At 45.8% G+C, this 27708-nt stretch overlaps 1 protein-coding gene across 2 annotated transcripts in view; it reads right to left on the reverse strand.

The window, feature by feature from the left end:
• spata17 (spermatogenesis associated 17) overlaps positions 1-27708 on the reverse strand; it is a 65779-nt gene that overhangs the window by 21113 nt on the left and 16958 nt on the right. For both annotated transcript variants that reach the window (XM_036962965.2, XM_036962966.2), the window contains exons 8-9: positions 24918-25066; positions 11558-11693 (exon numbers count right to left, since the gene is read on the reverse strand). In XM_036962965.2, the coding sequence (XP_036818860.2) occupies positions 11558-11693; positions 24918-25066 (285 nt within the window). The remainder of the gene's footprint in view (positions 1-11557; positions 11694-24917; positions 25067-27708) is intronic.

Here is a 27708-nt window from a genome sequence, read left to right on the forward strand (position 1 = left end):
AATCAAATCAAATTGTATTAGTCACATGCGCTGAATACAACAGGTGCCGACCTTACAGTGAAATGCTTACTTACAAGCCCCGAACCGACAGTGCAGTTAAAAAAAATATGGATAAGAATAAGAGATAAAAGTAACAATTAATTAAAGAGGAGCAGTAAAAAATAACAATATACAGTTGAAGTGGGAAGTTTACATACACTTAGGTTGGAGTCATTAAAACCCGTTTTTCAACCACTCAACCAATGTTTTGTTAACAAACTATAGTTTTGGCAAGTTGTTTAGGACATCTACTTTGTGCATGACAAGTAATTTCTCCAACAATTATTTACAGATTATTTCACTTATAATTCACTGTATCACAATTCCATTGGGTCAGAAGTTTACATACACTAAGTTGACTGTGCCTTTAAACAGCTTGGAAAATTCCAGAGAATGATGTCATGGGTTAAGAAACTTCTAATAGGCTCATTTATATAATTTGAGTCAATTGGAGGTGTACCTGTGGATGTATGTCAAGGCCTACCTTCAAACTCAGTGCCTCTTTGCTTAACATCATGGGAAAATCAAAAGAAATCGTAGACTGGTTCATCCTGGGGAGCAATTTCCAAACGCCTGAAGGTACCACGTTCATCTGTGCAAACAATAGTATGCAAGTATAAACACCTTGGTACCACGCAGCGGTCATACCGCTCAGGAAGGAGACGTGTGCTGTCTCCTAGAGATGAACGTACTTTGGTGCGAAGTGCAAATCAATCCCAGAGCAACAGCAAAGGACCTTGTGAAGATGCTGGAGGAAACAGGTACAAAAATATCTATATCCACATTAAACGAGTCCAACATCGACATAACCTGAAAGGCCTCTTAGCAAGGAAGAAGCCACTGCTCCAAAACCGCCATAAAAAAAGCCAGACTATGGTTTGCAACTGCACATGGGGACAAAGATCGTACTTTTTGGAGAAATGTCGTCTGGTCTGATGAAACAAAAATAGAACTGTTTGGCCATAATGACCATCATTATGTTTGGAGGAAAAAGGGGAAGGCTTGCAAGCCGAAGAACACCATCCCAACCGTGAAGCACGGGGTGGCAGCATCATGTTGTGGGGATGGCAGCATCATGTTGTGGGGGTGCTTTGCTGCAGGAGGGACTGGTGCACTTCATAAAATAAATGGCATCATGAGGCAGGGAAATTATGTGGATATATTGAAGCAACATCTCAAGACATCAGTCAGGAAGTTAAAGCTTGGTCGCAAATGACCCCAAGCATACTTCCAAAGTTGTGGCAAAATGGTTTAAGGACAACAAAGTCAAGGTATTGGAGTGGCCATCACAAAGCCTTGACCTCAATCCCATAGAACATTTGTGGGCAGAACTGAAAAAGCATGTGTGAGCAAGGAGGCCTACAAACCTGACTCAGTTACACCAGCTCTGACAGGAGGAATGGGCCAAAATTCACCCAACTTATTGTGGGAAGCTTGTGGAAGGCTACCAGACACGTTTGACCCAAGTTAAATCATTTATAGGCAATGCTACCAAATACTAATTGAGTGTATGTGAACTTCTGACCCACTGGGAATGTGATGAAAGAAATAAAAGCTAAAATAAATCACTCTCTCTACTATTATTCTGACATTTCACATTCTTAAAATAAAGTGGTGATCCTAACTGACCTAAGACAGGGAATTTTAATTAGGATTAAATTTCAGGAATTATGAAAAACTGAGTTTAAATGTATTTGGCTAAGGTGTATGTACATTTCCGACTTCAACTGTATACAGGGGGGTGCCGGTACAGAGTCAATGGGGCACCGGTTAGTTGAGGTAGTATGTACATGTAGGTAGAGTTAATTAATTAAAGTGACTATGCACAGATGACAATAGAGAGTGGCAGTGGTGTGGAGAGGGGAGGCAATGCGAATAGTCTGGGTAGCCATTTGACTAGTTGTTCAGTAGTCTTATGGATTGGGGGTAGAAGCTGTTTAGAAGCCTCCTGGACCTCGACTTCGCACTCCAGTACCGCTTGCCGTGTGGTAGCAGAGAGAACAGTCTATGACTAGGGTGGCTGGAGTCTTTGACAATTTTTAGAGCCTTCCTCTGACACCGCCTGGTTCCTGGATGGCAGGAAGCTTGGCCCCAGTGATGTACTGGGTTGTTCGCACTACCCTCTGTAGTGCCTTGCGGTCGGAGGTTGAGCAGTTGCCATACCAGGCAGTGATGCAACCATGGTGCAGCTGTAGAACCTTTTGAGGATCTAAGGACCCATGCCAAATATTTGGTCACATGACCGAATAGGTTTTGTCGGGCCCGCTTCACGACTGTCATGGTGTGCTTGGACCATGTTAGTTTGTTGGTGATGTGGACACCAAGGAACTTGAAGCTCTCAACCTGCTCTACTGCATCCCCATCGATGGGTGAGAGTTTTCTTGTTTGCTTAAACTCTACCTCAGGCGAGCAGTAGCTCGAGACTTCCTTAGATACTGTGCACCAGCTGTTGTTTACAAAAATACATAGACCTCCGCGCCACCCCTTGTCTTACCAGACGCCACTGTTCTATCCTGCCGGTACATGTTGATATCCTCTGCCTCGGGCTTGTCAGAGTCGTGAAATAATTATTTCCTCTCAATCCACCGATTCGGTCACTCATCTGTAGAATGTTTCTGTATTTCCCCTGCATGCAGCTCGTCTAGTTTCCCAAATATGTCTGTTACATAGGCAAACAGACATTTTCTTTCCATTACACAGAAATTCAACCAAGTCTGTTTTTTTTTCCCCCATTGTGAATGACAACAGTTCCTCTCTCAATGCAAAAAATCTTTCCAACACCCCCTCGATAACCACCAAGCCTCGCTGTGAAATAGAACGTCGGCATGCTTTGATCCCATATCCCCACATCGTTTTGTGAACAGGTGTGCGCATGGATGTGGTTTGATGTGGTTTACAATGGAAGTTACCTGCTGCAGTATATCTCTGAGTTCTGTGCTCAGCTCTTTTGCCACCAGTTGCTCTCACACATTCATAACGAGAGTGCAGAGGCCTGCCCGCCATCCCGCTTTAGATTGAGCCTCATCTGTGTAAAAGCCCAACATTCGATCCCATGGAATCTGTTTTTCGCCAATATAGCCAGGGAGCACACTGAACATCTCCTGTGCCTTTTCATGCTCGGGAATCGTGAGGCAGAACAATATAGCATGTGTAGCAAACACAGGTCAATCCACGGGCATAACGTCCATTTGGAGAGCATAAGCTGGGGAGTTCTTGAGTCGTTCTGTCAGAGATTCCTCTTGATTGCTAGCAATCGCATACATTCTTTGTTTAACAGTGTCATCTGACACTGTGAGTTTCTGCGCCTCTGCCTTGTTTTCACCATATCAATCGTGGCCGGTAACATCAAAGTCTCAGCAATACCGTGTGGTTTCATAGCGTAGCAGGTCTAGCCATTCACCATGGGAATGATTCAAGTGCAACGGTCAAGTGTGGCCTTTTCCCATGATCTCTGTAATCATGTCCCTTTAGGTTTTTACGGTTAACCACATCACAACAATTTTGAGATACAAAGACGATGTTGTAATATATTTATTTAAAAGAAATGTTACTCTGCATCCTGATCTATCTTTTGACGAACATGCAAAAAATATTTCAAGAGCAGCCTTTTTTCAATATTCGTAACATTTCAAAAATCTGAAACTTTTTATGATTTTTTTTTGCACAAAAGCTAAACCATTACTATTTTTCTAAGTTTTACTGCTAACCTACAAAGCATTACATGGATTTGCTCCTACCTCTCTCTCCAAATTGGTCCTGTCGTACATACCTACACCTACACTACGGTCACAAGATCCAGGCTTTTTGGAGGCAGGGCTTTCTCCTACAGAGCTCCATTTTTATGGAATGGTCTGCCGATCCATGTGAGAGACGCAGACTCTGTCTCGATCTTTAAGTCTTTACTGAAGACTGATCTCTTCAGTAGGTCCTACGATTGAGGAGTGTGAAGGTGAACGGCAAGGCACTGGAGTGACAAACCACCCTTGCTGTCTCTGCCTGGCCGGCTCGCCTCGCTCCACTGGGATTTCTGCCTCTGACCCTATAATGGGGGCTGAGTCACTGGCTTGCTCGCACTCTCCCATGCCGTCCCTAGGAGGTGTGTATCACGTCGTGCCAGGCTTTTCGCTATACTCGACCTGGTTGTGTCACTGCCTTTCTGTCCTCGGGCTCATGCGATGGGGGAGATCTTCGTGGGCTATATTCTGTTGAAATCCCTTTGGTGGTGTGGAGTCTGTGCTTTGGCAAAGTGGGTGAGGTTATATCTTGCCTGGTTGGCCCTGTCCGGGGGTAACTTTGGACGGGGCCACAGTGTCCCCTGACCCCCCTGTCTCGGTCTCTAGCATCTATGCTGCAATAGTCTGCCAGGGGTGTAGGGTCAGTCTGTCATATCTGGTGTAATTCTCCTGTCTTATCTGGTGTTCCGTGTGATCTTAGGTATGCTCCCTCTAATTCTCCCATCTCTCTCTCACTCCCTCCCGGAAGACCTGAGGCTTAGGAACATGCCTCAGGGCTACCTGGCCTGACTACTCCTGGCTGTCCCCATCCCCAGTCCATCTGGTCGTGCTGATGATCCAGTTTCTGCTGTTCTGCCTGTGGCTATGGAACCCTGACCTGTTCATCAGTCATGCTACCTTGTCCCAGACCTGCTGTTTAGTCTCTCTCTCTCTCTCTCTCTGTCTCTCTGTCTGTCTGTCTGTCTCTCTCTCACTCACTCACTCACTCACTCACTCACTCACTCACTCACTCACTCACTCACTCACTCACACAACTGACATTTCCTCCTGACTTGCTGTACCCTCTATAACCACTGTGATTATTATTTGACCCTGCAGGTCATCTATGAACGTTTGAACATCTTGAAGAACCATCTGGCCTTACTGGCCATGTACTCCTATAGTCTCCACACGGAACGGCCAGAAGAGGACTGGCCATGTACTCCTATAATCTTCACCTATAATCTTCACCCGGCACAGCCAGAACCACCCATCAGAGCCTGGTTCCTCTCTAGGTTTCTTTCTAGGTTTTGTCCTTTCTAAGGAGTTTTACCTAGTCACTGTGCTAAAATAGCCGCATTGCTTGCTCTCTGGGGTTTCAGGCTTGGTTTCTGTATAAGCACTGCTAACTTAAAAAGGGGTTTCTAAATCAATTTGATTGATTATTCGTGAGAAGAAAAAAAATCCCTTTTGCTTTTAAGCCTATTAATTGATGGAAGTACCAGTCGTGTGTAAATACATTTGGCCGGTCATGGTTATTGGTCTATGGGTTCATTTGCATAATTTAGTGGAATTAAATTGGCGTGTGTATATTCGTTATGTATCGTATTTATCGCAAACGCACAGCATACAGGTCCAGAGCCTTTGAGTCGACAATCTGTCAGACAGCGCTTTAATAAGCCCAATCACTGCGCAACAATTCAAAATGCAATCGCGTGTTAAAAAAAAGTTTGGACGGCCACGATTAAAAAAAGAGCTACGATTTCTAGGCCTATTTCTCAACTGGTAGCCTAATTGAAGCGCGCTTCCCATTCGCCATTCAAACGCATAGGCAATGGAAGGAAGGCTTCATCAGTACGTCACACACCAATTTGCATTGAGCTGGAGGCAGAATGCGTTTTGAAAACATACACCGTAGCTACTTAGTGGTTTGAAACCTGAATGTTTCACTACATATTGTGAGGCATGTTTTACGTTGCTTCAAAGTAGCCAGGCAAAGTCCGACCATATCCGTGGAGGCAATTATTTTATAAAAGACTTCCACATGCCTTTGAAACCAGTAGTCTCTCTCTCAGCTTCTATTGGTTATCAAATTTGAAGCACGTTGGCTAGGAAAAACTCCCTAGAAAGGACAAAACCTAGGAAGAAACCTAGAGAGGAACCAGGCTATGATGAGGGGTGGCCAGTCCTCTTCTGGCTGCGCCGGGTGGAGATTATAACAGAACATGGCCAAGATGTTCAAATGTTCATAAATGACCAGCATGGTCCAATAATAGGTCTGCGACAGGTAGCACGTCCGGTGAACAGGTCAGGATTCCATAGCCGCAGGCAGAACAGTTGAAACTGGAGCAGCAGCACGGCCAGGTGGACTGGGGACAGCAAGGAGTCATCATGCCAGGCAGTCCTGAGGCATGGTCCTAGGGCTCAGGTCCTCCGAGAGAGAGAAAGAAAGAGAGAATTAGAGAGAGCATAGTTAAATTCACACAGGACACCGGATAAGACAGGAGAAGTACTCCAGATATAACAAACTGACCCTAGCCCCCCGACTACTGCAGCATAAATACTGGAGGCTGAGACAGGAGGGGTCAGGAGACACTGTGGCCCCATCCGATGATACCCCCGGACAGGGCCAAACAGGAAGGATATAACCCCACCCACTTTACTTTGATGCACCTGTACTGACCTCGCCTTCTGGATGATAGCGGGGTGAACAGGCAGTGGCTCGGGTGGTTGATGTCCTTGATGATCTTTATGGCCTTCCTGTAACATCGGGTGGTGTAGGTGTCCTGGAGGGCAGGTAGTTTGCCCCCGGTGATGCGTTGTGCAGACCTCACTACCCTCTGGAGAGCCTTACGGTTGTGGGCGGAGCAGTTGCCGTACCAGCCGGTGATACAGCCCACCAGGATGCTCTCGATTGTGCATCTGTAGAAGTTTGTGAGTGCTTTTGGTGACAAACCGAATTTCTTCAGCCTCCTGAGGTTGAAGAGGCGCTGCTGCGCCTTCTTCACGATGCTGTCTGTGTGAGTGGACCAATTCAGTTTGTCTGTGATGTGTATGCCGAGGAACTTAAAACTTGCTACCATCTCCACTACTGTTCCATCGATGTGGATAGGGGGGTGTTCCCTCTGCTGTTTCCTGAAGTCCACAATCATCTCCTTAGTTTTGTTGACGTTGAGTGTGAGGTTATTTTCCTGTCACCACACTCCGAGGGCCCTCACCTCCTCCCTGTAGGCCGTCTCGTCGTTGTTGGTAATCAAGCCTACCACTGTTGTGTCGTCCGCAAACTTGATTATTGAGTTGGAGGCGTGCGTGGCCACGCAGTCATGGGTGAACAGGGAGTACAGGAGAGGGCTCAGAACACACCCTTGTGGGGCCCCAGTGTTGAGGATCAGCGGGGAGGAGATGTTGTTGCCTACCCTCACCACCTGGGGGCGGCCCGTCAGGAAGTCCAGTACCCAGTTGCACAGGGCGGGGTCGAGACCCAGGGTCTCAAGCTTTATGACGAGCTTGGAGGGTACTATGGTGTTGAATGACGAGCTGTAGTCGATGAACAGCATTCTCACATAGGTATTCCTCTTGTCCAGATGGGTTAGGGCTGTGTGCAGTGTGGTTGAGATTGCATCGTCTGTGGACCTATTTGGGCGGTAAGCAAATTGGAGTGGGTCTAGGGTGTCGGGTAGGGTGGAGGTGATATGGTCCTTGACTAGTCTCTCAAAGCACTTCATGATGACGGAAGTGAGTGCTACGGGGCGGTAGTCGTTTAGCTCAGTTACCTTAGCTTTCTTGGGAACAGGAACAATGGTGGCTCTCTTGAAGCATGTGGGAACAGCAGACTGGTATAGGGATTGATTGAATATGTCCGTAAACACACCGGCCAGCTGGTCTGCGCATGCTCTGAGTGCGCGGCTGGGGATGCCGTCTGGGCCTGCAGCCTTGCGAGGGTTAACACGTTTAAATGTCTTACTCACCTCCGCTGCAGTGAAGGAGAGTCCGCATGTTTTCGTTGCAGGCCGTGTCAGTGGCACTGTATTGTCCTCAAAGCGGGCAAAAAAGTTATTTAGTCTGCCTGGGAGCAGGACATCCTGGTCCGTGACTGGGCTGGATTTCTTCTTGTAGTCCGTGATTGACTGTAGACCCTGCCACATGCCTCTTGTGTCTGAGCCGTTGAATTGAGATTCTACTTTGTCTCTGTACTGACGCTTAGCTTGTTTGATAGCCTTGCGGAGGGAATAGCTGCACTGTTTGTATTCGGTCATGTTACCAGTCACCTTGCCCTGATTAAAAGCAGTGGTTCGCGCTTTCAGTTTCACGCGAATGCTGCCATCAATCCACGGTTTCTGGTTAGGGAATGTTTTAATCGTTGCTATGGGAACGACATCTTTAACGCACATTCTAATGAACTCGCACACCGAATCAGCGTATTCGTCAATATTGTTATCTGACGCAATACGAAACATGTCCCAGTCCACGTGATGGAAGCAGTCTTGGAGTGTGGAGTCAGCTTGGTCGGACCAGCGTTGGACAGACCTCAGCGTGGGAGCCTCTTGTTTTAGTTTCTGTCTGTAGGCAGGGATCAACAAAATGGAGTCGTGGTCAGCTTTTCCGAAAGGAGGGCGGGGCAGGGCCTTATATGCATCGCGGAAGTTAGAGTAACAATGATCCAAGGTTTTTCCACCCCTGGTTGCGCAATCGATATGCTGATAAAATTTAGGGAGTCTTGTTTTCAGATTAGCTTTGTTAAAATCCCCAGCTACAATGAATGCAGCCTCCGGATAAATGGATTCCAGTTTGCAAAGAGTCAAATAAAGTTAGTTCAGAGCCATCGATGTGTCTGCTTGGGGGGGGATATATACAGCTGTGATTATAATCGAATAGAATTCTCTTGGTAGATAATGCGGTCTACATTTGATTGTGAGGAATTCTAAATCCGGTGAACAGAAGGATTTGAGTTCCTGTATGTTTCTTTCATCACACCGTGTCTCGTTAGCCATAAGGCATACGCCCCCGCCCCTCTTCTTACCAGAAAGATGTTTGTTTCTGTCGGCGCGATGCGTGGAGAAACCCGCTGGCTGCACCGCCTCCGATAGCGTCTCTCCAGTGAGCCATGTTTCCGTGAAGCAAAGAACGTTACAGTCTCTGATGTCCCTCTGGAATGCTACCCTTGCTCGGATTTCATCAACCTTGTTGTCAAGAGACTGGACATTGGCGAGAAGAATGCTAGGGAGTGGTGCACGATGTGCCCGTCTCCGGAGTCTGACCAGAAGACCGCCTCGTTTCCCTCTTTTTCGGAGTCATTTTTTTGGGTCGCTGCATGGGATCCATTCCGTTGTCCTGGGTGAAAGGCAGAAGACAGGATCCGCGTCGCGAAAAACATATTCTTGGTCGTACTGATGGTGATTTGACGCTGATCTTATATTCAGTAGTTCTTCTCGACTGTATGTAATGAAACCTAAGATGACCTGGTGTACTAATGTAAGAAATAACACGTAAAAAAACAAAACACTGCATAGTTTCCTAGGAACGCGAAGCGAGGCGGCCATCTCTGTCGGCGCCGGAAGTAGACTCAGCCCCTGTAATAGGGTAAGAGGCAGAGAATCCCAGTGGAAAGAGGGGAACCGGCCAGGCAGAGACAGCAAGGGCGGTTCGTTGCTCCAGAACCTTTCCGTTCACCTTCACACTCCTGGGCCAGACTACACTCAATCATATGACCCACTGAAGAGATGAGTCTTCAGTAAAGACTTAAAGGTTGAGACCGAGTTTGCGTCTCTTACATGGGTAGGCAGACCATTCCATAAAAATTGAGCTCTATAAGAGAAAGCACTGCCTCCAGAAATTCTAGAAATTCTAGGGACAATTAGGAGGCCTGTGTCTTGTGACCGCAGGGTACGTGTAGGTATGTACGGCAGGACCAAATCAAAGAGGTAGGTAGGAGCAAGTCTATGTAATGCTTCGTAGGTTAGCAGTAAAACCTTGAAATCAGCCCTTGCCTCGATAGGAAGCCAGTTTTGGGAGGCTAGCACTGGAGTAATATGATCAAATTTTGGGGTTCTAGTCAGGATTCTAGCAGCCGTATTTAGCACTAACTGAAGTTTATTTATTGCTTTATCCGGGTAGACGGAAAGTAGAGCATTGCAGTAGTCTAACCTAGAAGTAACAAAAGCATGGATTCATTTTTCTGCATAATTTTTGGAAAGTTTCAGATTTTTGCAATGTTACGTAGATGGAAAAAAGCTGTCCTTGAAACAGTCTTGATATGTTCGTCAAAAGAGAGATTAGAGATCCACTTTCCTTCAGTGTCCAGTAGCCAAAAGGCACAATCCTAGTCATATTAGCAATCCATAGTTCTTGCATCTTTAGATTTCCCCTCTTTCTAAATTTCTCATTTCGACAGTGGTGTTTTCCCGCTAAATGTATTATGAAACAAACATTCGGTATGGTGCGCATTGCTGCGCTTATAATGTGAAGAAATAATCATTTTGCAACATTTTAAGCTAAATGTTCTGATCTGTTGCATCAGAATCATTGCTTTTTAACTTTGTTATTTACTGTAGCCTGTTTCTATTGGTTGAACGCATTTGGGATCTATTGTCCCACAAATGTCCCAGAGCCTGTTTGGTATAGGCCATTTTTTTCTCGACAAGCTGACCAATATAATAGGTTAACTTTTCTACTATGTGGGATAGTAGATTGATAAAGCTTGGGATTTGCTGTTCGTTACTCATCTTGTTGGCTGAGGAAAAGTAAATGTGGAAAGTGAATCTAAACATCATCAAAGTGCACATTGGAATTCGGTAAGAAGGACACACATAGTTGCATCCTAGACTTGCATGTTCTGTTAATATGAATTACCATAATCTACATGTGATTGATATTTCTGTCACTCTGAGCAGCGTGGGTAGACGCCCTAATCAGGTTACGCACCCAATGCATTATGGGTCCGGTACATTTCTCAAATGTCTGGTAAATTAAAATGCTGCCGGTCAAATGTCCGGCGCAACATTTTCATGACGGAAACCCTGCTTGACACATCTCAACACACACATCCCCCTAGCAAAGTGTCCAGTGTTGCTGAGACACGCGACACATCCTGCCCCTGCCGTCAGCGGCGGGAGACCCTGTGGCGTGCCGCCTTGTTTATCTCATTCTGGGCAAAGTGTTCTCTCATTTGCCTCGTTTCCAGGCAATTGGTGTGTGTGTGTGTGTGTGTGTGTGTGCGCGCTGCGGGGCTGTGGCTGCTGGGAACAGAGCTAATAAAAAACCCTGATCCATGAAAGGCCTTGAGCAAAGACACACTCAATTACCTAATGCCTGGGGCCGGGGGCCGACCACACTGCTGCTGCCACAGCCCACTCATTTACGTATGCATCCCCGCAGGTGTGTGTGTGTGTGTGTGTGGAATTTGACTGTGGCCAGGGTGATTGTGTGTGTGTGTGTGTGTGTGTGTGTGTGTGTGTATGTGTGTGTGTGTGTGTGTGTGTGTGTGCGTGCGCATTTGTGCGTGAGAGAGTGCATGGATTTATTAAATTGCTGTCAGGTTTGACAAATGTGTATTGCTGAAGTTGGGAGGTTGTGTTAGAGTGCTCTCCATGTGTAAAAGCGAGTGTTGTTTCTTAAACTGAGGCTGTGTGTGTCTTCAGATATTGAACGGACTCATATCTCAAATAACAACATAGTCAAAAAGATAGCAGGATGTCCAACAACAAAAAAAGGTTGACTTGAATCATACACAATGCACAGAGGATGATGTGAGAGGAACAGGAATTCCCAGCGGGAAAACACACGCACAAAGAAAACAACATTGGTACCTGTTTCCCCTGCAGGTTCTCCTGGTGTTCCTCTCTGAAGTGTTTGGTCCCGTAGGGGACAGGCTGGAAGGAAGAGGAGGTGTGGAGCATCCTCTCATAACTCCTGTTCTGATGGGCCTTAGAGAACGGCTGGAACCTGGAGAGAAGGAGAGGAGAGGACCTATGAAGTCTCATGTCAACAACGTCGACAATAATGTCATGAGGTATCTACTTGTTTCGATAGAATCCAGTGCACCTTCAAGACAATATACAGTCCGATCTCTGTAAACCGAAGCCCCATCTCTAAGACAATTCCTAGACACAACATTCAGTATGGGCCTCCGATTCGATCCCACCTCCCTCCATCCCTCCCTCCATGATGGCAGGCTCCTCTCTTCATCTCCATCCCAGTCTGATATTACATAAGTGCCTGCTGGTCCAGTCTAACGATGCAGGCCTTGTCTCATGTCTCTCTGCTTTGGACCACACAGTGGAAATGACCCAGGAAACACACCATCACTACTCCCTTTGAACACACACACACACACACACACGTCTGATTTCCATCCAAATTCCCCCCACACACTCAAAGAGCCTCTACAGCAGGGTTGGGCAATTCCAGTCCTCGGGGGCCTGAGTGGTGTCAGAGTTTTGCCCCAGCTAACACACCTGACCCCAATAATCACCTAATCATGATCTTCAGTTTAGAATGGAATTTGATTAATGAGCTGTGTTTGCTAGGGATGGAGAAAAAGTGGGACACCAAATCAGGCCCCCGAGGACTGGAGTTGCCCACCCCTGCTCTATAGTGTGTTTCTGCAGCCAAATGGGACTTTTTGTCTGCAGAGCTTATCACTACATATAAGAGTTAGGTGTGTGTGTGTGGTTGTTTTTCGTTGTTTGCTGGTGTTCAGGGTAAATCGCTATTGCTGAGGAGGAAAGCCAGCTGTTAATTTCCGTCAGGTTGATTTTGTAAATTACACCCCAGACACATTGCTTGGGGGAATATTTATCCTGTGCACTAGGTGTGTGCGTGTGTGTCGGGGGGGGGGGGGGTCAACTTGAGTACATCACTAAACAAACAAACAAACAAAAAAGCTACCTAGGCGCTACCCAGCTAGCACATAACATTCTGAGAACCATATGTTTCTTAGAGCTTGGTGAGAGTGTGGTTGTCCTATGGTTATTTTGCAAACATCTTTCCCACGAAGTTCTGGGAATCGTGCAGGATACTTTTTGGTGGTTTCAGTAATTCAGCATATCGTTTCGTACAGGTTTCCTCATGGTTCTGTTTAAAGTACGGAATCGTTACAGAACGCAGACACCACAATTGGAAGCATCAGGGAGTTTTTTGTTTTTTTGTTGGAGATGTTGGGTCCCGCTGCCGAAGCAACCAGGGATGCCTCAGCTGGCTTGTCAGGCTCCCATGCCTCAGCTGGCTTGTCAGGCTCCCATGCCTCAGCTGGCTTGTCAGGCTCCCATGCCTCAGCTGGCTTGTCAGGCTCCCATGCCTCAGCTGGCTTGTCAGGCTCCCATGCCTCAGCTGGCTCGAGAGGCTCATAAGCCTCGGTTGGCTCGACAGGCTCCCACGTCACGCCTAGGCCGGCTCGACAGGCTCCCACGTCACCCCTCAGCCGACGTCTAATCATTACACACACCTGTCACCATCGTTAGTCGCACCAGCGCTTCACCGGACTCACCTGGACTCCATTACTCACTGTTGCCCCTAGATGTCAGTTTCCACATCATCTTCCGACATCCTCAGACATGGATGGACACCAAATACTGACTTTTATTACAGGTGACCTGCCTGCCATCCTGGTGGCGCAGTGTACTAATTCTATGGATAAAGAGCAGAAGTTCAAAGGTTTGAATCTCACTGACGAAGTGCCAGAATAAAAAAATAAATGGGTTTGCATGATTAATACCTAAGCAAATTAATTTCCAAGTGTCCTATCTGAGCTCAAGGCAGTTAACCTAAACTAACAATTTTATTCAACATTTTATTGAAAAATGTTCTCAGGGAACCATAGTAAAACGTTCTTAGAACCTGCCTGCAACCTAAAAATGTATGTTCCTAGAACAGGCAAAATAATCACTTCCGTTCTCAGAACGTTTAAAAACGTTACCGGTCAGGGAACTTATGGCTTCGTTCCCAGAACCAATGGGAAACCAAAATCTTACGTTCCCACAACTGTCAAGGAACCAAATGTGCTAGCTGGGTTTGTATTAAAACCCTACTCAATAGATACGATTTCCACATTGAGTTTTTTTTGTTGAGTTGGCGTATGTATAGTAGCGTTCGCGTATGTATAGTGGGCTCACAAGTGGCACAGCGGTCTAAGGCACTGTATCTCAGTGCTAGAGGCGTCACTACAGACCCTGGTTCGATTCCAGTCTATATCACAACCGGCTGTGATTGGGAGTTCCATAGGGCGGCGCACAATTGGCCCAGCGTCATCCAGGTTAGGGTTTGGCCGGGGTAGGCCGTCATTGTAAATAAGAATTTGTTCTTAAATGGCTTGCCTAGTTAAATAAAATAGCACTTACATTAACATCTCAGGCTGTGTGGAAATTGTGTTTGCCAATAATATAATGCATGTAGCAAATAAATAATCAGCATCTATCACTAGTCTGATGTATTCAAGAGCTAGTGAACTCATTTCCTACTATACATAGTTATAGCGAGACAAGGAAGAGAGAGGGACGTGTACACCACACAAGGTGGCATGACAAACCTGGAATTGGTCAGTTTAAGCGATGGTCCTGCATGGCTCCCACGCACGCGCACACACACGTCTACACACAAACACAAACAAGGCGGCAAAGACACTCTGTGGCCACCAGAGACCCTACAAGACAGATTACCCAGCAGTCCAAGCTAATGTGCACATGGGAGGGACATCAGCGGCGTGATATTAATGTGGCCCCAATGTCCCAGGCTGCACTGGGCCCGGGCATGCCTCGCCTCGCCGGCTGGTTCCACTCACAGCTCTTATTGCCTCCCGATTGCCTTTTAATAGGCTAGTTTTTATTCATTCAGGGCTATTAAGGAAAGTTTGACTCCTCACCAGGGATCTTTGGGCTGAGGCCGAGCTGCCGGGCCCGGTGACAACACACACATACACATTTACACACACACAGGCACACACACATGGGCATATGAGCACAGACACTGCCACCAAAAACCATGAGGGTGAGGAGAGAGAGAGAGAGAGAGAGAGAGAGAGAGAGAGAGAAAGAGAGAGAGAGAGAGAGAGAGAGAGAGGGGAGCAGGGGGAGGTTGTTGAGTTGATCAGTCTCCCGTGTCCGTGTGTGACTACATAAGCTGTGTTGTTTCAGTCAACTGAGACAGATGTGTGTGAGTGCGTGCGTGTGTGCGTGCAGACTGTGCTGTTTAAGTCAACTGAGACAGACGTGTGTGTGTGTGTGTGTGTGTGTGTGTGTGTGTGTGTGTGTGTGTGCGTGCGTGTGTGTGTGCGTGTGTGCGTGCAGACTGTGTTGTTTCAGTCAACTGAGACTAATAATGTGCCTGTTAAACCTGGACTCAGATGCTTTAGGCTGTGTGTGACCAGGGTACGGAAGGACTGCATCACTTTCTTTCTCACATCTCCAGTCTCTTTGTCTTCTCTGGGTCTAGGCAGAGCTCACTTGTCCTGTACTATAGCTTGAATTCAGTAGTCTTCATTTGGTAACATCCTGTTCAATAAGTGGCCATATGTATACACTCCCATCTGAGCATGTACTGAAGACAATGACCCACTAGCATTAGTGAAGCGTTTTTTTGTCATGAATCTTGTTCTGGGGGAGGCTCTGCAGAGTGGTCACTAGCTTAAATTCATCAAAAAACTTAGCTCATTAACAGTGAACCTTTTCTGTGGGAAACATAGGGCAATTCTAGGTATTGTGGCATATTTTGGTTAAACTATCCCCAATTCAATGGAATTGCAAACCCTCTGCATGCACAATGCATTCTTCCATCACATGTGCAGTGCACTCTTCCATCACATGTACAGCTGATTCTCAAGATCTTGCACACTAATGAGATGCTATTGAGCCCACACTACTACACTGTCTGAGCCAAGGACTACATGCTTTCTGGTAAGTTTTGATTACAATACTGGGTGGGGTGAATATATTTTATATGACCTACATGATTTTTTGTTAACTAGTAAATAGTAGCTTACAGCAAAGTGTGTTTAAATAATTTTTAACTTAACAATTTATGCTAGTTGCTACCATGTGGGTTTTAGCTTAATTGAGCCTGTTAACTGAGGAGTGTTAATTCACCTGTTTCCATACATGTTTCATTTTAACACATTTATCTCACAAAGGAGTTGTTTAATCTAACTGCTTAACTATTTATCTGTACATGGAATTGTATTTATTTTTTTTGACTCATTTTTTCAATTTTTTACAGGAAAATGCCACGTGTACTATCTGATGTGTGAAGACATTTCACTGCAGCGAATGTAGAAGGAAAAGCTGTGTACTTTTGCAAATACTATGCCAAATCATACAGTGCCTTGCGAAAGTATTCGGCCCCCTTGAACTTTGCAACCTTTTGCCACACTTCAGGCTTCAAACATAAAGATATAAAACTGTATTTTTTTGTGAAGAATCAACAACAAGTGGGACACAACCATGAAGTGGAACGACATTTATTGGATATTTCAAACTTTTTTAACAAATCAAAAACTGAAAAATTGGGCGTGCAAAATTATTCAGCCCCTTTACTTTCAGTGCAGCAAACTCTCTCCAGAAGTTCAGTGAGGATCTCTGAATGATCCAATGTTGACCTAAATGACTAATGATGATAAATACAATCCACCTGTGTGTAATCAAGTCTCCGTATAAATGCACCTGCACTGTGATAGTCTCAGAGGTCATTTAAAAGCGCAGAGAGCATCATGAAGAACAAGGAACACACCAGGCAGGTCCGAGATACTGTTGTGAAGAAGTTTAAAGCTGGATTTGGATACAAAAAGATATCCCAAGCTTTAAACATCCCAAGGAGCACTGTGCAAGCGATAATATTGAAATGGAAGGAGTATCAGACCACTGCAAATCTACCAAGACCTGGCCGTCCCTCTAAACCTTCAGCTCATACAAGGAGAAGACTGATCAGAGATGCAGCCAAGAGGCCCATGATCACTCTGGATGAACTGCAGAGATCTACAGCTGAGGTGGGAGACTCTGTCCATAGGACAACAATCAGTCGTATATTGCACAAATCTGGCCTTTATGGAAGAGTAGCAAGAAGAAAGACATTTCTTAAAGATATCCATAAAAAGTGTCGTTTAAAGTTTGCCACAAGCCACCTGGGAGACACACCAAACATGTGGAAGAAGGTGCTCTGGTCAGATGAAACCAAAATTGAACTTTTTGGCAACAATGCAAAACGTTATGTTTGGCGTAAAAGCAACACAGCTGAACACACCATCCCCACTGTCAAACATGGTGGTGGCAGCATCATGGTTTGGGCCTGCTTTTCTTCAGCAGGGACAGGGAAGATGGTTAAAATTGATGGGAAGATGGATGGAGCCAAATACAGGACCATTCTGGAAGAAAACCTGATGGAGTCTGCAAAAGACCTGAGACTGGGACGGAGATTTGTCTTCCAACAAGACAATGATCCAAAAGATAAAGCAAAATCTACAATGGAATGGTTCAAAAATAAACATATCCAGGTGTTAGAATGGCCAAGTCAAAGTCCAGACCTGAATCCAATCGAGAATCTGTGGAAAGAACTGAAAACTGCTGTTCACAAATGCTCTCCATCCAACCTCACTGAGCTCGAGCTGTTTTGCAAGGAGGAATGGGAAAAAATGTCAGTCTCTCGATGTGCAAAACTGATAGAGACATACCCCAAGCGACTTACAGCTGTAATCGCAGCAAAAGGTGGCGCTACAAAGTATTAACTTAAGGGGGTTGAATAATTTTGCACGCCCAATTTTTCAGTTTTTGATTTGTTAAAAAAGTTTGAAATATCCAATAAATTTCGTTCCACTTCATGATTGTGTCCCACTTGTTGTTGATTCTTCACAAAAAAATACAGTTTTATATCTTTATGTTTGAAGCCTGAAATGTGGCAAAAGGTCGCAAAGTTCAAGGGGGCCGAATACTTTTGCAAGGCACTGTATGTGAAGAATGCAACAAAGATGCAGAATCATCTGGCCAAGTGCCTAAAAGTTCCCTCAGCGCTCACAACTAGCAACCTCTGACAAAAGTCCCTCTACTTCTAATTCGAGGTGAAAATGATGAATCAGCCACCCTATCGATAGCAACAGCTCACGGTCCTCCTGGAATCAGAAGGTTTTTTTTGACTTTTTTGACTCTCCTGCAACCCGCCTCACCCAATGTAGCTATTTTTTCCTAAAGTATTTATATTTACTTCGGATCCGGAACCCCTCAACTGAAGCTAGCCAGCTAACTACCAGCTATCAGTCAGCAAACCATTGCTAGCGGTCTTCAGCTAACCGGTCATCAGCTAACCTTTAGCTCGGAAAGCTCTCGCCAGTTCGAACAACGTGACTCTAACCAGAGCATAACGGACCTATTATTCTTTTTTTATCCCCGGATTCCCACCGCTAACGGAACATTTTCAGCTGGATCTTCATAACTAGCTAACTAGCTAACCGCAACCCCGGATGATTACTCCTGGCTAGCGTTTCCACCCACTTAGCTTGAAGCTAGCCCGGCCAGAGCTCCTGTGCTACCACCGAAGCATACTCCTGGGCTACAATATCCGGACCCACGACCGGTCTATCGATGTCACCGCATGAAGAGGCATAAACAGACTCGCTCCATCGCGACGCCCCCCAAAGGCTAACTTTCTAGCCCTTGCTATCTCCTTGCTTGCTAATTCGTCCTGCAAACTGCTAGCTTGTTTAGCCCCGGTCCGCTAACTGCTACCTTGTTTAGCCCCGGTCCGCTAACTGCTACCTTGTTTAGCCCCGGCCTACTAACTGTTAGTTTGTTAGCACAGGCCTTCTAACCGTCTGAATCGCCGCGTTCCAAACACTCACTGGACCCATATTTACTTTCAATCTCTTTTCGATTTTTATTTTGTTTATACCTTCCGGTAACCTGCCTCACCCAATGTGATACGGAATCGCTATTATTTTTAATTTTTAGAACACACTCAAGGACCTCCAGAAGCTAACCAGCTAACTAGCTACAAGCTATTCAGTCATTGTCAGCCACTGCTAGCGGCTTTTACCTTTAACCTTCTGCACAGCCAGACAGTTTTTTAACCTGGATAATACTCGCCAGTCCAGCTTCCCTGCCCCATCCACCGCTGCCCCCTGGACACTGATCACTTGGCTACATAGCTGATGCATGCTGGACTGTCCATTTATCACGGTACTCCATTCTGCTTGTTTATGTTTTATCTGTCGGCCCCAGCCGCACTCAGGCTCTGTGTGTAGTTAATCCGACCCTCCCTGCCTAGTCAACGCCATTTTACCTGCTGTTGTTGTGCTAGCTGATTAGCTGTTGTTGTCTCACCTACTGTTTTAGCTACTGTTTTAGCTAGCTCTCCCAATTCAACACCTGTGATTACTGTATGCCTCGCTGTATGTCTCTCTCAAATGTCAATATGCCTTGTATACTGTTGTTCAGGTTAGTTATCATTGTTTTAGTTTACAATGGAGCCCCTAGTTCCACTCTTCATACCCCTGATACCTCCTTTGTCCCACCTCCCACACATGCGGTGACCTCACCCATTACAACCAGCATGTCCAGTGATACAACCTCTCTCATCATCACCCAGTGCCTGGGCTTACCTCCGCTGTACCCGCACCCCACCATACCCCTGTCTGCGCATTATGCCCTGAATATATTCTACCATGCCCAGAAATCTGCTACTTTTATTCTCTGTCCCCAACGCTCTAGGCGACCAGTTTTGATAGCCTTTAGCCGCACCCTCATTCTACTCCTCCTCTGTTCCGCGGGTGATGTGGAGGTAAACCCAGGCCCTGCATGTCCCCAGGCACCCTCATTTGTTGACTTCTGTGATCGAAAAAGCCTTGGTTTCATGCATGTCAACATCAGAAGCCTCCTCCCTAAGTTTGATTTACTCACTGCTTTAGCACACTCTGCTAACCCTGATGTCCTTGCCGTGTCTGAATCCTGGCTCAGGAAGGCTACCAAAAATTCTGAGATTTCCATACCCAACTATAACATTTACCGTCAAGATAGAACTGCCAAAGGGGGAGGAGTTGCAGTCTACTGCAGAGATAGCCTGCAAAGTAATGTCATACTTTCCAGGTCCATACCCAAACAGTTCGAACTACTAATTTTGAAAATTAGTCTCTCCAGAAATAAGTCTCTCACTGTTGCCGCCTGCTACCGACCCCCCTCAGCTCCCAGCTTTGCCCTGGACAGCATTTGTGAATTGATCGCCCCCCCATCTAGCTTCAGAGTTTGTTCTGTTAGGTGACCTAAACTGGGATATGCTTAACACCCCGGCAGTCCTACAATCTAAGCTAGATGCCCTCAATCTCACACAAATCATCAAGGAACCCACCAGGTACAACCCTAAATCTGTAAACAAGGGCACCCTCATAGACGTCATCCTGACCAACTGGCCCTCCAAATACACCTCCGCTGTCTTCAACCAGGATCTCAGCGATCACTGCCTCATTGCCTGTATCCGCTACGGAGCCGCAGTCAAACGACCACCCCTCATCACTGTCAAACGCTCCCTAAAACACTTCTGTGAGCAGGCCTTTCTAATCGACCTGGCCCGGGTATCCTGGAAGGACATTGACCTCATCCCGTCAGTTGAGGATGCCTGGTCATTCTTTAAAAGTAACTTCCTCACCATTTTAGATAAGCATGCTCCGTTCAAAAAATGCAGAACTAAGAACAGATATAGCCCTTGGTTCACTCCAGACCTGACTGCCCTCGACCAGCACAAAAACATCCTGTGGCGGACTGCAATAGCATCGAATAGTCCCCGCGATATGCAACTGTTCAGGGAAGTCAGGAACCAATACACGCAGTCAGTCAGGAAAGCTAAGGCCAGCTTCTTCAGGCAGAAGTTTGCATCCTGTAGCTCCAACTCAAAAAAGTTCTGGGACACTGTGAAGTCCATGGAGAACAAGAGCACCTCCTCCCAGCTGCCCACTGCACTGAGGCTAGGTAACACGGTCACCACCGATAAATCCATGATTATCGAAAACTTCAACAAGCATTTCTCAACGGCTGGCCATGCCTTCCGCCTGGCTACTCCAACCTCGGCCAACAGCTCCGCCCCCCCCCGCAGCTACTCGCTCAATCCTCTCCAGGTTCTCCTTTACCCAAATCCAGATAGCAGATGTTCTGAAAGAGCTGCAAAACCTGGACCCGTACAAATCAGCTGGGCTTGACAATATGGACCCTCTATTTCTGAAACTATCCGCCGCCATTGTCGCAACTCCTATTACCAACCTGTTCAACCTCTCTTTCATATCGTCTGAGATCCCCAAGGATTGGAAAGCTGCCGCAGTCATCCCCCTCTTCAAAGGGGGAGACACCCTGGACCCAAACTGTTACAGACCTATATCCATCCTGCCCTGCCTATCTAAGGTCTTCGAAAGCCAAGTCAACAAACAGGTCACTGACCATCTCGAATCTCCGCTGTGCAATCTGGTTTCCGAGCCGGTCACGGGTGCACCTCAGCCACGCTCAAGGTACTAAACGATATCATAACCGCCATCGATAAAAGACAGTACTGTGCAGCCGTCTTCATCGACCTTGCCAAGGCTTTCGACTCTGTCAATCACCATATTCTTATCGGCAGACTCAGTAGCCTCGGTTTTTCGGATGACTGCCTTGCCTGGTTTACCAATTCAGTTCAGTGTGTCAGTGTGTCAAATCGGAGGGCATGCTGTCCGGTCCTCTGGCAGTCTCTATGGGGCTGCCACAGGGTTCAATCCTCGGGCCGACTCTTTTCTCTGTATATATCAATGATGTTGCTCTTGCTGCGGGCGATTCCCTGATCCACCTCTACGCAGACGACACCATTCTATATACTTCCGGCCCGTCCTTGGACAGTGCTATCTAACCTCCAAACGAGCTTCAATGGCATACAACACTCCTTCCGTGGCCTCCAACTGCTCTTAAACGCTAGTAAAACCAAATGCATGCTTTTCAACCGTTTGCTGCCTGCACCCGCACGCCTGACCAGCATCACCACCCTGGATGGTTCCGAGCTTGAATATGTGGACATCTATAAGTACCTAGGTGTCTGGCTAGACTGCAAACTCTCCTTCCAGACTCATATCAAACATCTCCAATCGAAAATCAAATCAAGAGTCGGCTTTCTATTCCGCAACAAAGCCTCCTTCACTCACGCCGCCAAACTTACCCTAGTAAAACTGACTATCCTACCGATCCTCGACTTTGGCGATGTCATCTACAAAATTGCTTCCAACACTCTACTCAGCAAACTGGATGCCGTTTATCACAGTGCCATCCGTTTTGTCACTAAAGCACCTTATACCACCCACCACTGTGACTTGTATGCTCTAGTCGGCTGGCCCTCGCTACATATTCGTCGCCAGACCCACTGGCTCCAGGTCATCTACAAGTCCATGCTAGGTAAAGCTCCGCCTTATCTCAGTTCACTGGTCACGATGGCAACACCCATCCGTAGCACGCGCTCCAGCAGGTGTATCTCACTGATCATCCCTAAAGCCAACACCTCATTTGGCCGCCTTTCGTTCCAGTTCTCTGCTGCCTGTGACTGGAACGAATTGCAAAAATCGCTGAAGTTGGAGACTTTTATCTCCCTCACCAACTTCAAACATCTGCTATCTGAGCAGCTATCTGAGTAGCTAACCGAGCGCTGCAGCTGTACATAGTCTATCGGTAAACAGCCCACCCATTTTTACCTACCTCATCCCCATACTGTTTTTATTTATTTACTTTTCTGCTCTTTTGCACACCAATATCTCTACCTGTACATGACCATCTGATCATTTATCACTCCAGTGTTGTTAATCTGCAAAATTGTAATTATTCACCTACTTCCTCATGCCTTTTGCACACAATGTATATAGACTCCCCTTTTACTGACTTGTTAATTGTTTACTCTATGTGTAACTCTGTGTTGTCTGTTCACACTGCTATGCTTTATCTTGGCCAGGTCGCAGTTGCAAATGAGAACTTGTTCTCAACTAGCCTACCTGGTTAAATAAAGGTGGAAAAAAAAAAAAAAAAGTAGTCAGAGAAATGCTGATGAATGTCTTTCTCTAGCTGTGTATGCAACTGGTTCACATCTGATGCTCACAGGCAATGTGTATTGGAAGAGATTTCTGAATGTTCTTCGCCCAGCATACACCCCTCCAACCAGACATGTTTTATCTACTCATTTGCTGGATGCAGAGTTCAACAGAATTCAAGTGAACGTCAAGCAAATCATAGAGAAAGCAGACTGTATTGCAATCATCTCTGAAGGGTGGTCGAATGTTTGTTGGCAATGAATAATTAACTATATCATCTCCACCCCTCAACCAGTATTCTACAAAAGCACAGACACACCGGTCTCTTCAATGCAGACGAGCTGAAGGCCCAAGTATGCTGGCAAGAGCATCCTGTTTGGTGTAGAGATCAACAAGGTCTATGGTGTCATCACTACCGTGTCTCGCCACCTTGGCCTGGATGAGGGCAAGGTTCTTGGCAGTCTGGCGAAGTACACTTCCAAGCAAGGGCTTTGGCATGGAGATGCAATATGGCAGTCGTGCCAACATATCTCATCAGCCACCTGGTGGAAGGGACTTTGTGGATCTAAGGCTCTTTCCCCTGTTGCCTCCATCCTCCAAATCCCACCAACATCAGCCGCATCAGAGCGCAACTGGCCCTTGTTTGGGAACACACACACCCAAGCACGCAACAGGCTGACCAAAACAAGGTTTGAAAAATTGGTGGCCTCAGGGCAAATTTGAGGCTTTTTGAGCCTGACAACGAGCCATCCTCAACAAGGTTGGAAAGTGACAGTGAAGATGAGGCCTCAGAGTCTGATGTTCAAGAGGTGGACATTGAGGAGGTCCAGGGAGAAGACATTGAAGCCTCAGAGGAAGATAACCAAAGCTTTAGTTTCTTGAGTATCATATTACAGATGTATGTTGAAAACATTTTTGGGAGATGTGATGGATCATTGAGGATCATTCAATATTCCCTTTCTTTTGTTGTTCAGTGAAATCATCCCATGTGAAGAGTCAACTCAATTCAATTCGTAAACTAAATCGTTTCTGGAAGGATTTAATCATTTGCAATTATGTCTACTTTTGATAAGGTTTATGTTTGTCTCCATATGATATGGTAAATACGTATATATAAAAAACAGCTACATTTAAATGGTATTAATATTAATTTGCATATATTTCCGTTAATTCCCACGGAAAGTTTCCACCTCTGAATATTCCCCAAAATGTGCAACCCTAACCCTAACATTAACCACACTTCTAACCCTAATGCCCAACCCTAACCTTAAATTAAGACCAAAAAGCACACACATTTTTACAATATAGCCAATTTTGACTTAAAGGGGAAATCGCTCAGTACTGTAACAGTGTTCTCTTCAGATGTGAAGTTGTCACCTCAGCCACTTTAACCTCACCCCCCCAAAACCATCATCATCACGCTACACTGGAGAGTCTGATAACTCATTAGAGACACATTCAACTGGAAAGGGAGAGAGAGTGGGGGTGACAAGGAGGGTACGCAGGCAAATTCAGTGTGGTCCCTTGAAACGTCTAGTTGAAATGAGTGTGGGTGTTGGCGGCTGGTGGATCAAACAGGGGGTTAATGGCGTTTCTCTTTGCCCACGAACAGGCGCACACACAGACAGATACACACACACGCACACGCTCGCACACACATACAGAGAATGATCGGATTCCCACATGAACTATCTGTGGTGTTTCTGTGTGCATAGTGTGTGTAGGATCATGCATTCATATGTGTGCGTGTGTGTGTGTGCGCGCTGTGGTAATGGGGTTGTGTTTGAATATAGTCTGAATATAACACAGTGAGCTGGTAATTAAACTACAGAGTTAAACAGCCATTCTAGTCTAAAGTGGGGTGATGATAATCCCCTGTTATACTGTGATTATGTTCTGTTGTGGAAGGAATGTGTTCTGATGCTTCAGATGTTGCTGTTGCTGTAGTGCTGCCGTTGCTGTAGTCCTGCTGTTGCTGTAGTGCTGCAGTTGCACTGTCAGTCTCCCCAAAAGGCTCAGGTGTGAGCCACACACACACACACACACTGTGTGGATGAAGTCCATTATCCACACACACACACACTGTAAAGTCCTTTTTCATGTGATGAAAAGTAGCATATAACTGCTATCCATTAGGACAAAAGGCTGCATCTGTGTTTGTGTGTACTTACATGGTCTCCATGGTGTGGTTCCTCCATTCTCCAGAGCGTAGCTGGTCCTGGGCCTGCTCCAGGTCAGAGATGGAGGTCTGGACTCTCAGAGACGGCTCGAGACCACGCTGTCTCTGAGCCCACACCTCCGCTGGCCCACGGAACGGACCCTAACACACAGGGGAAAGATGGGAAGCCATTATACAGACACCAGCGGGCATGACAAATACATCCCCAACATTCAAAACATTTTCCATTGATCAAACATGCTGTACTGTAAGTCAGAAGCCCTGCAGTGGTCTTTCCCGGTTTTCCTCTGTTCGATATCACGTCTTAAATCAGAGGTTTGTCTCTAGTCTCTCCCGGCTCTCTCTCCCTTTTCTCTGCATCTTTCTCCGTCTCTTTCCCTCTATCCCTCTTTCTATTTCTCCAACTCTTTCTATCATTCTCTTTCTTTCTTTCTTCTCTCTCTCTGATCCGTCCCCCCACAGGTAGTTATGGCTTAGCAGTAAATCCACAGCCAATTTAGTCTAATTCCTTCATCTAATTAGTAACTTTCCTTAGTCTTGGACTAGTTTAGTAACTTTCCTTGGTTACTAAAGCTTAGTAACTTTCCTTAGTCTACAGTAACTTTCCTTAGTTTAGTAACTATCTGTAGTCAATAGTATCTTTCCTTAGTAAATTAACTTTCCTTAATCTACAGTAACTTTTCTTAGTCTAGTTTAGTACCTTTCCTTAGTCTATTTAAGCAACTTGTAGTTAAGTAGCTTTCTTTAGTTTGGCTAAGTAACTTTCCTTTGTGTAGTTTAGTAACTTTCCTTCGTGTAGTTAAGTAGCTTTCTTTATCCTAGTTAAGTAACTTTCCTTTGTGTAGTTTAGTAACTTTCCTTCGTGTAGTTAAGTAGCTTTCTTTATCCTAGTTAAGTAACTTTCCTTTGTGTAGTTTAGTAACTTTCCTTCGTGTAGTTAAGTAGCTTTCTTTATCCTAGTTAAGTAACTTTCCTTTGTGTAGTTTAGTAACTTTCCTTCGTGTAGTTAAGTAGCTTTCTTTATCCTAGTTAAGTAACTTTCCTTTGTGTAGTTTAGTAACTTTCCTTCGTGTAGTTAAGTAACTTTCTTTAGTTTGGTTAAGTACCTTTTCTTTGTGTAGTTAAGTAACTTTCCTCAGTCTAGTTTAGTAACTTCCCCTTGTCTCCACTAACTTCCCATAGTCCTTTAACTTTCCTTAGTCCTGTAACTTCTCTCAATGTGGTTGTGCTGTTTGGTAGCTGTTGTTTAGTGGAGTGACCTTCAGCTTTTGTTGCTGTTGGTTGGTTGGGGAGAGTAGCTAGCAGGGAGCCCCTGTCCTTGGTCCTATCACCACAGGATCAGCACCCTGGCCTGACCAGACCCAAACACTTCCCAAACAACCACCTCCACCTATCCATCACCACTGATGTTATCACACTGGGGACAGGCCTGGACTCACACTACTGGAGAACACACACACCAAGAACACTGGGAAACACAGGGAGGGAAAGAAAGAGGAAGAGAGGGAGCGAGAGGGAGGGAGGGAGGGAGAGAAAGAGAGGGAGGGAGAGAAGTGAAGAGAAACGGGTGACAATGAGACAAAGGGAGAGACTGGGAAAGATAAAGGGAAGGAGAGAAGAAGGGAGGGAGATAGAGAGGTTGGTAGAGGCAGTGGTAGGAAGTAATAGGAAGAGCGTGAGGGGGGGAGGAGAAAGAGGGAGAGATAAAGAGAGGGATGAGGCAGAGGGAGGAGAGGAAATGGGGGTGAACCCTGTCCTTAGCGAGGGTAAAACACAGATAAATAATGTAGGCTCATCTCATCCATGGAGCAGTGTTAGACATCCCAGCCTTCTATAATGAATTCCTGTTAGCAAGAGCCAGATGGAGCCGGAGCAGGGTGTGCATAAGAGAGAGTGTGTGCGTGCATGTCTCTATGTGTATGCGTGTGTCTTTGTGTGTGTGTGTGTGTGTGCACCATCTCAGTGCCCGGGGTGAGGGACTCTGGGCTAATAAAAAGAGATGATCCACGCCTCATTTCTGCTCACTTATGTTTTACATTAATAGAAACCAATAATAGGAACCAGTTACCATAAAAGCCTTGGACCGTAAATAACACAAATGGCAAACGCTTCTCATCAAATCTTTCTCACAGCTGGACGAGATGACACGCCGGAATCCAGGGGTACTTAAAGAATTCTTCATCAAGGCTGTTTTAAATGGCGGAGTATTCCCTGGCGGAGGCCTGGTTTGATAGGCTCACTTTAATAGCGGCAGCTTGGGCTGACAGGACCTGCTGATCTGCCTGGATCGGAGGGTCTAAACGTCTTCCAGTGGCCCCGTGAGAGACACGCCGCCATGTTTTAATGATATCATTCTTTTTTAAGGGGAGTTTAAAGAATCATCTCACGGCACCACGCGCCCCCTTTCATCATCCTCACCAGGGGGAGAGCTCCTCCGATCATTTCTATGACACTTTGTTATCCCCATCTCTGGAGCCTGATTGGACCAGTCAGAGGAAGTGAGTGAACACATCTGTTTCCTCTAAGAGGCCTGAGACTTTACAGATATACTGCTATACTAGTAGTAGTACTGTTACTAAGTTCCTAGTAAGTCTTCTATACTAATACTGTTACTACTTCTATACAAATTTTGCCAGAGATCATTTTTTTGGTTGAGAAGTTTGCATATAACAGATTTATCAAATATCTTAGCAAGGAAAGTCTGATATACAAACATCAGTATGGCTTCAGAAAATCTCACTCTCCCCTACATGGCTATTACTTACTTCATTGACGAAATACAA

Source organism: Oncorhynchus mykiss, chromosome 25 (genome assembly GCF_057628025.1).
Source record: "Oncorhynchus mykiss isolate SJ-2025 chromosome 25, ASM5762802v1, whole genome shotgun sequence".
In the NCBI taxonomy this organism is placed as follows: domain Eukaryota; kingdom Metazoa; phylum Chordata; class Actinopteri; order Salmoniformes; family Salmonidae; genus Oncorhynchus; species Oncorhynchus mykiss.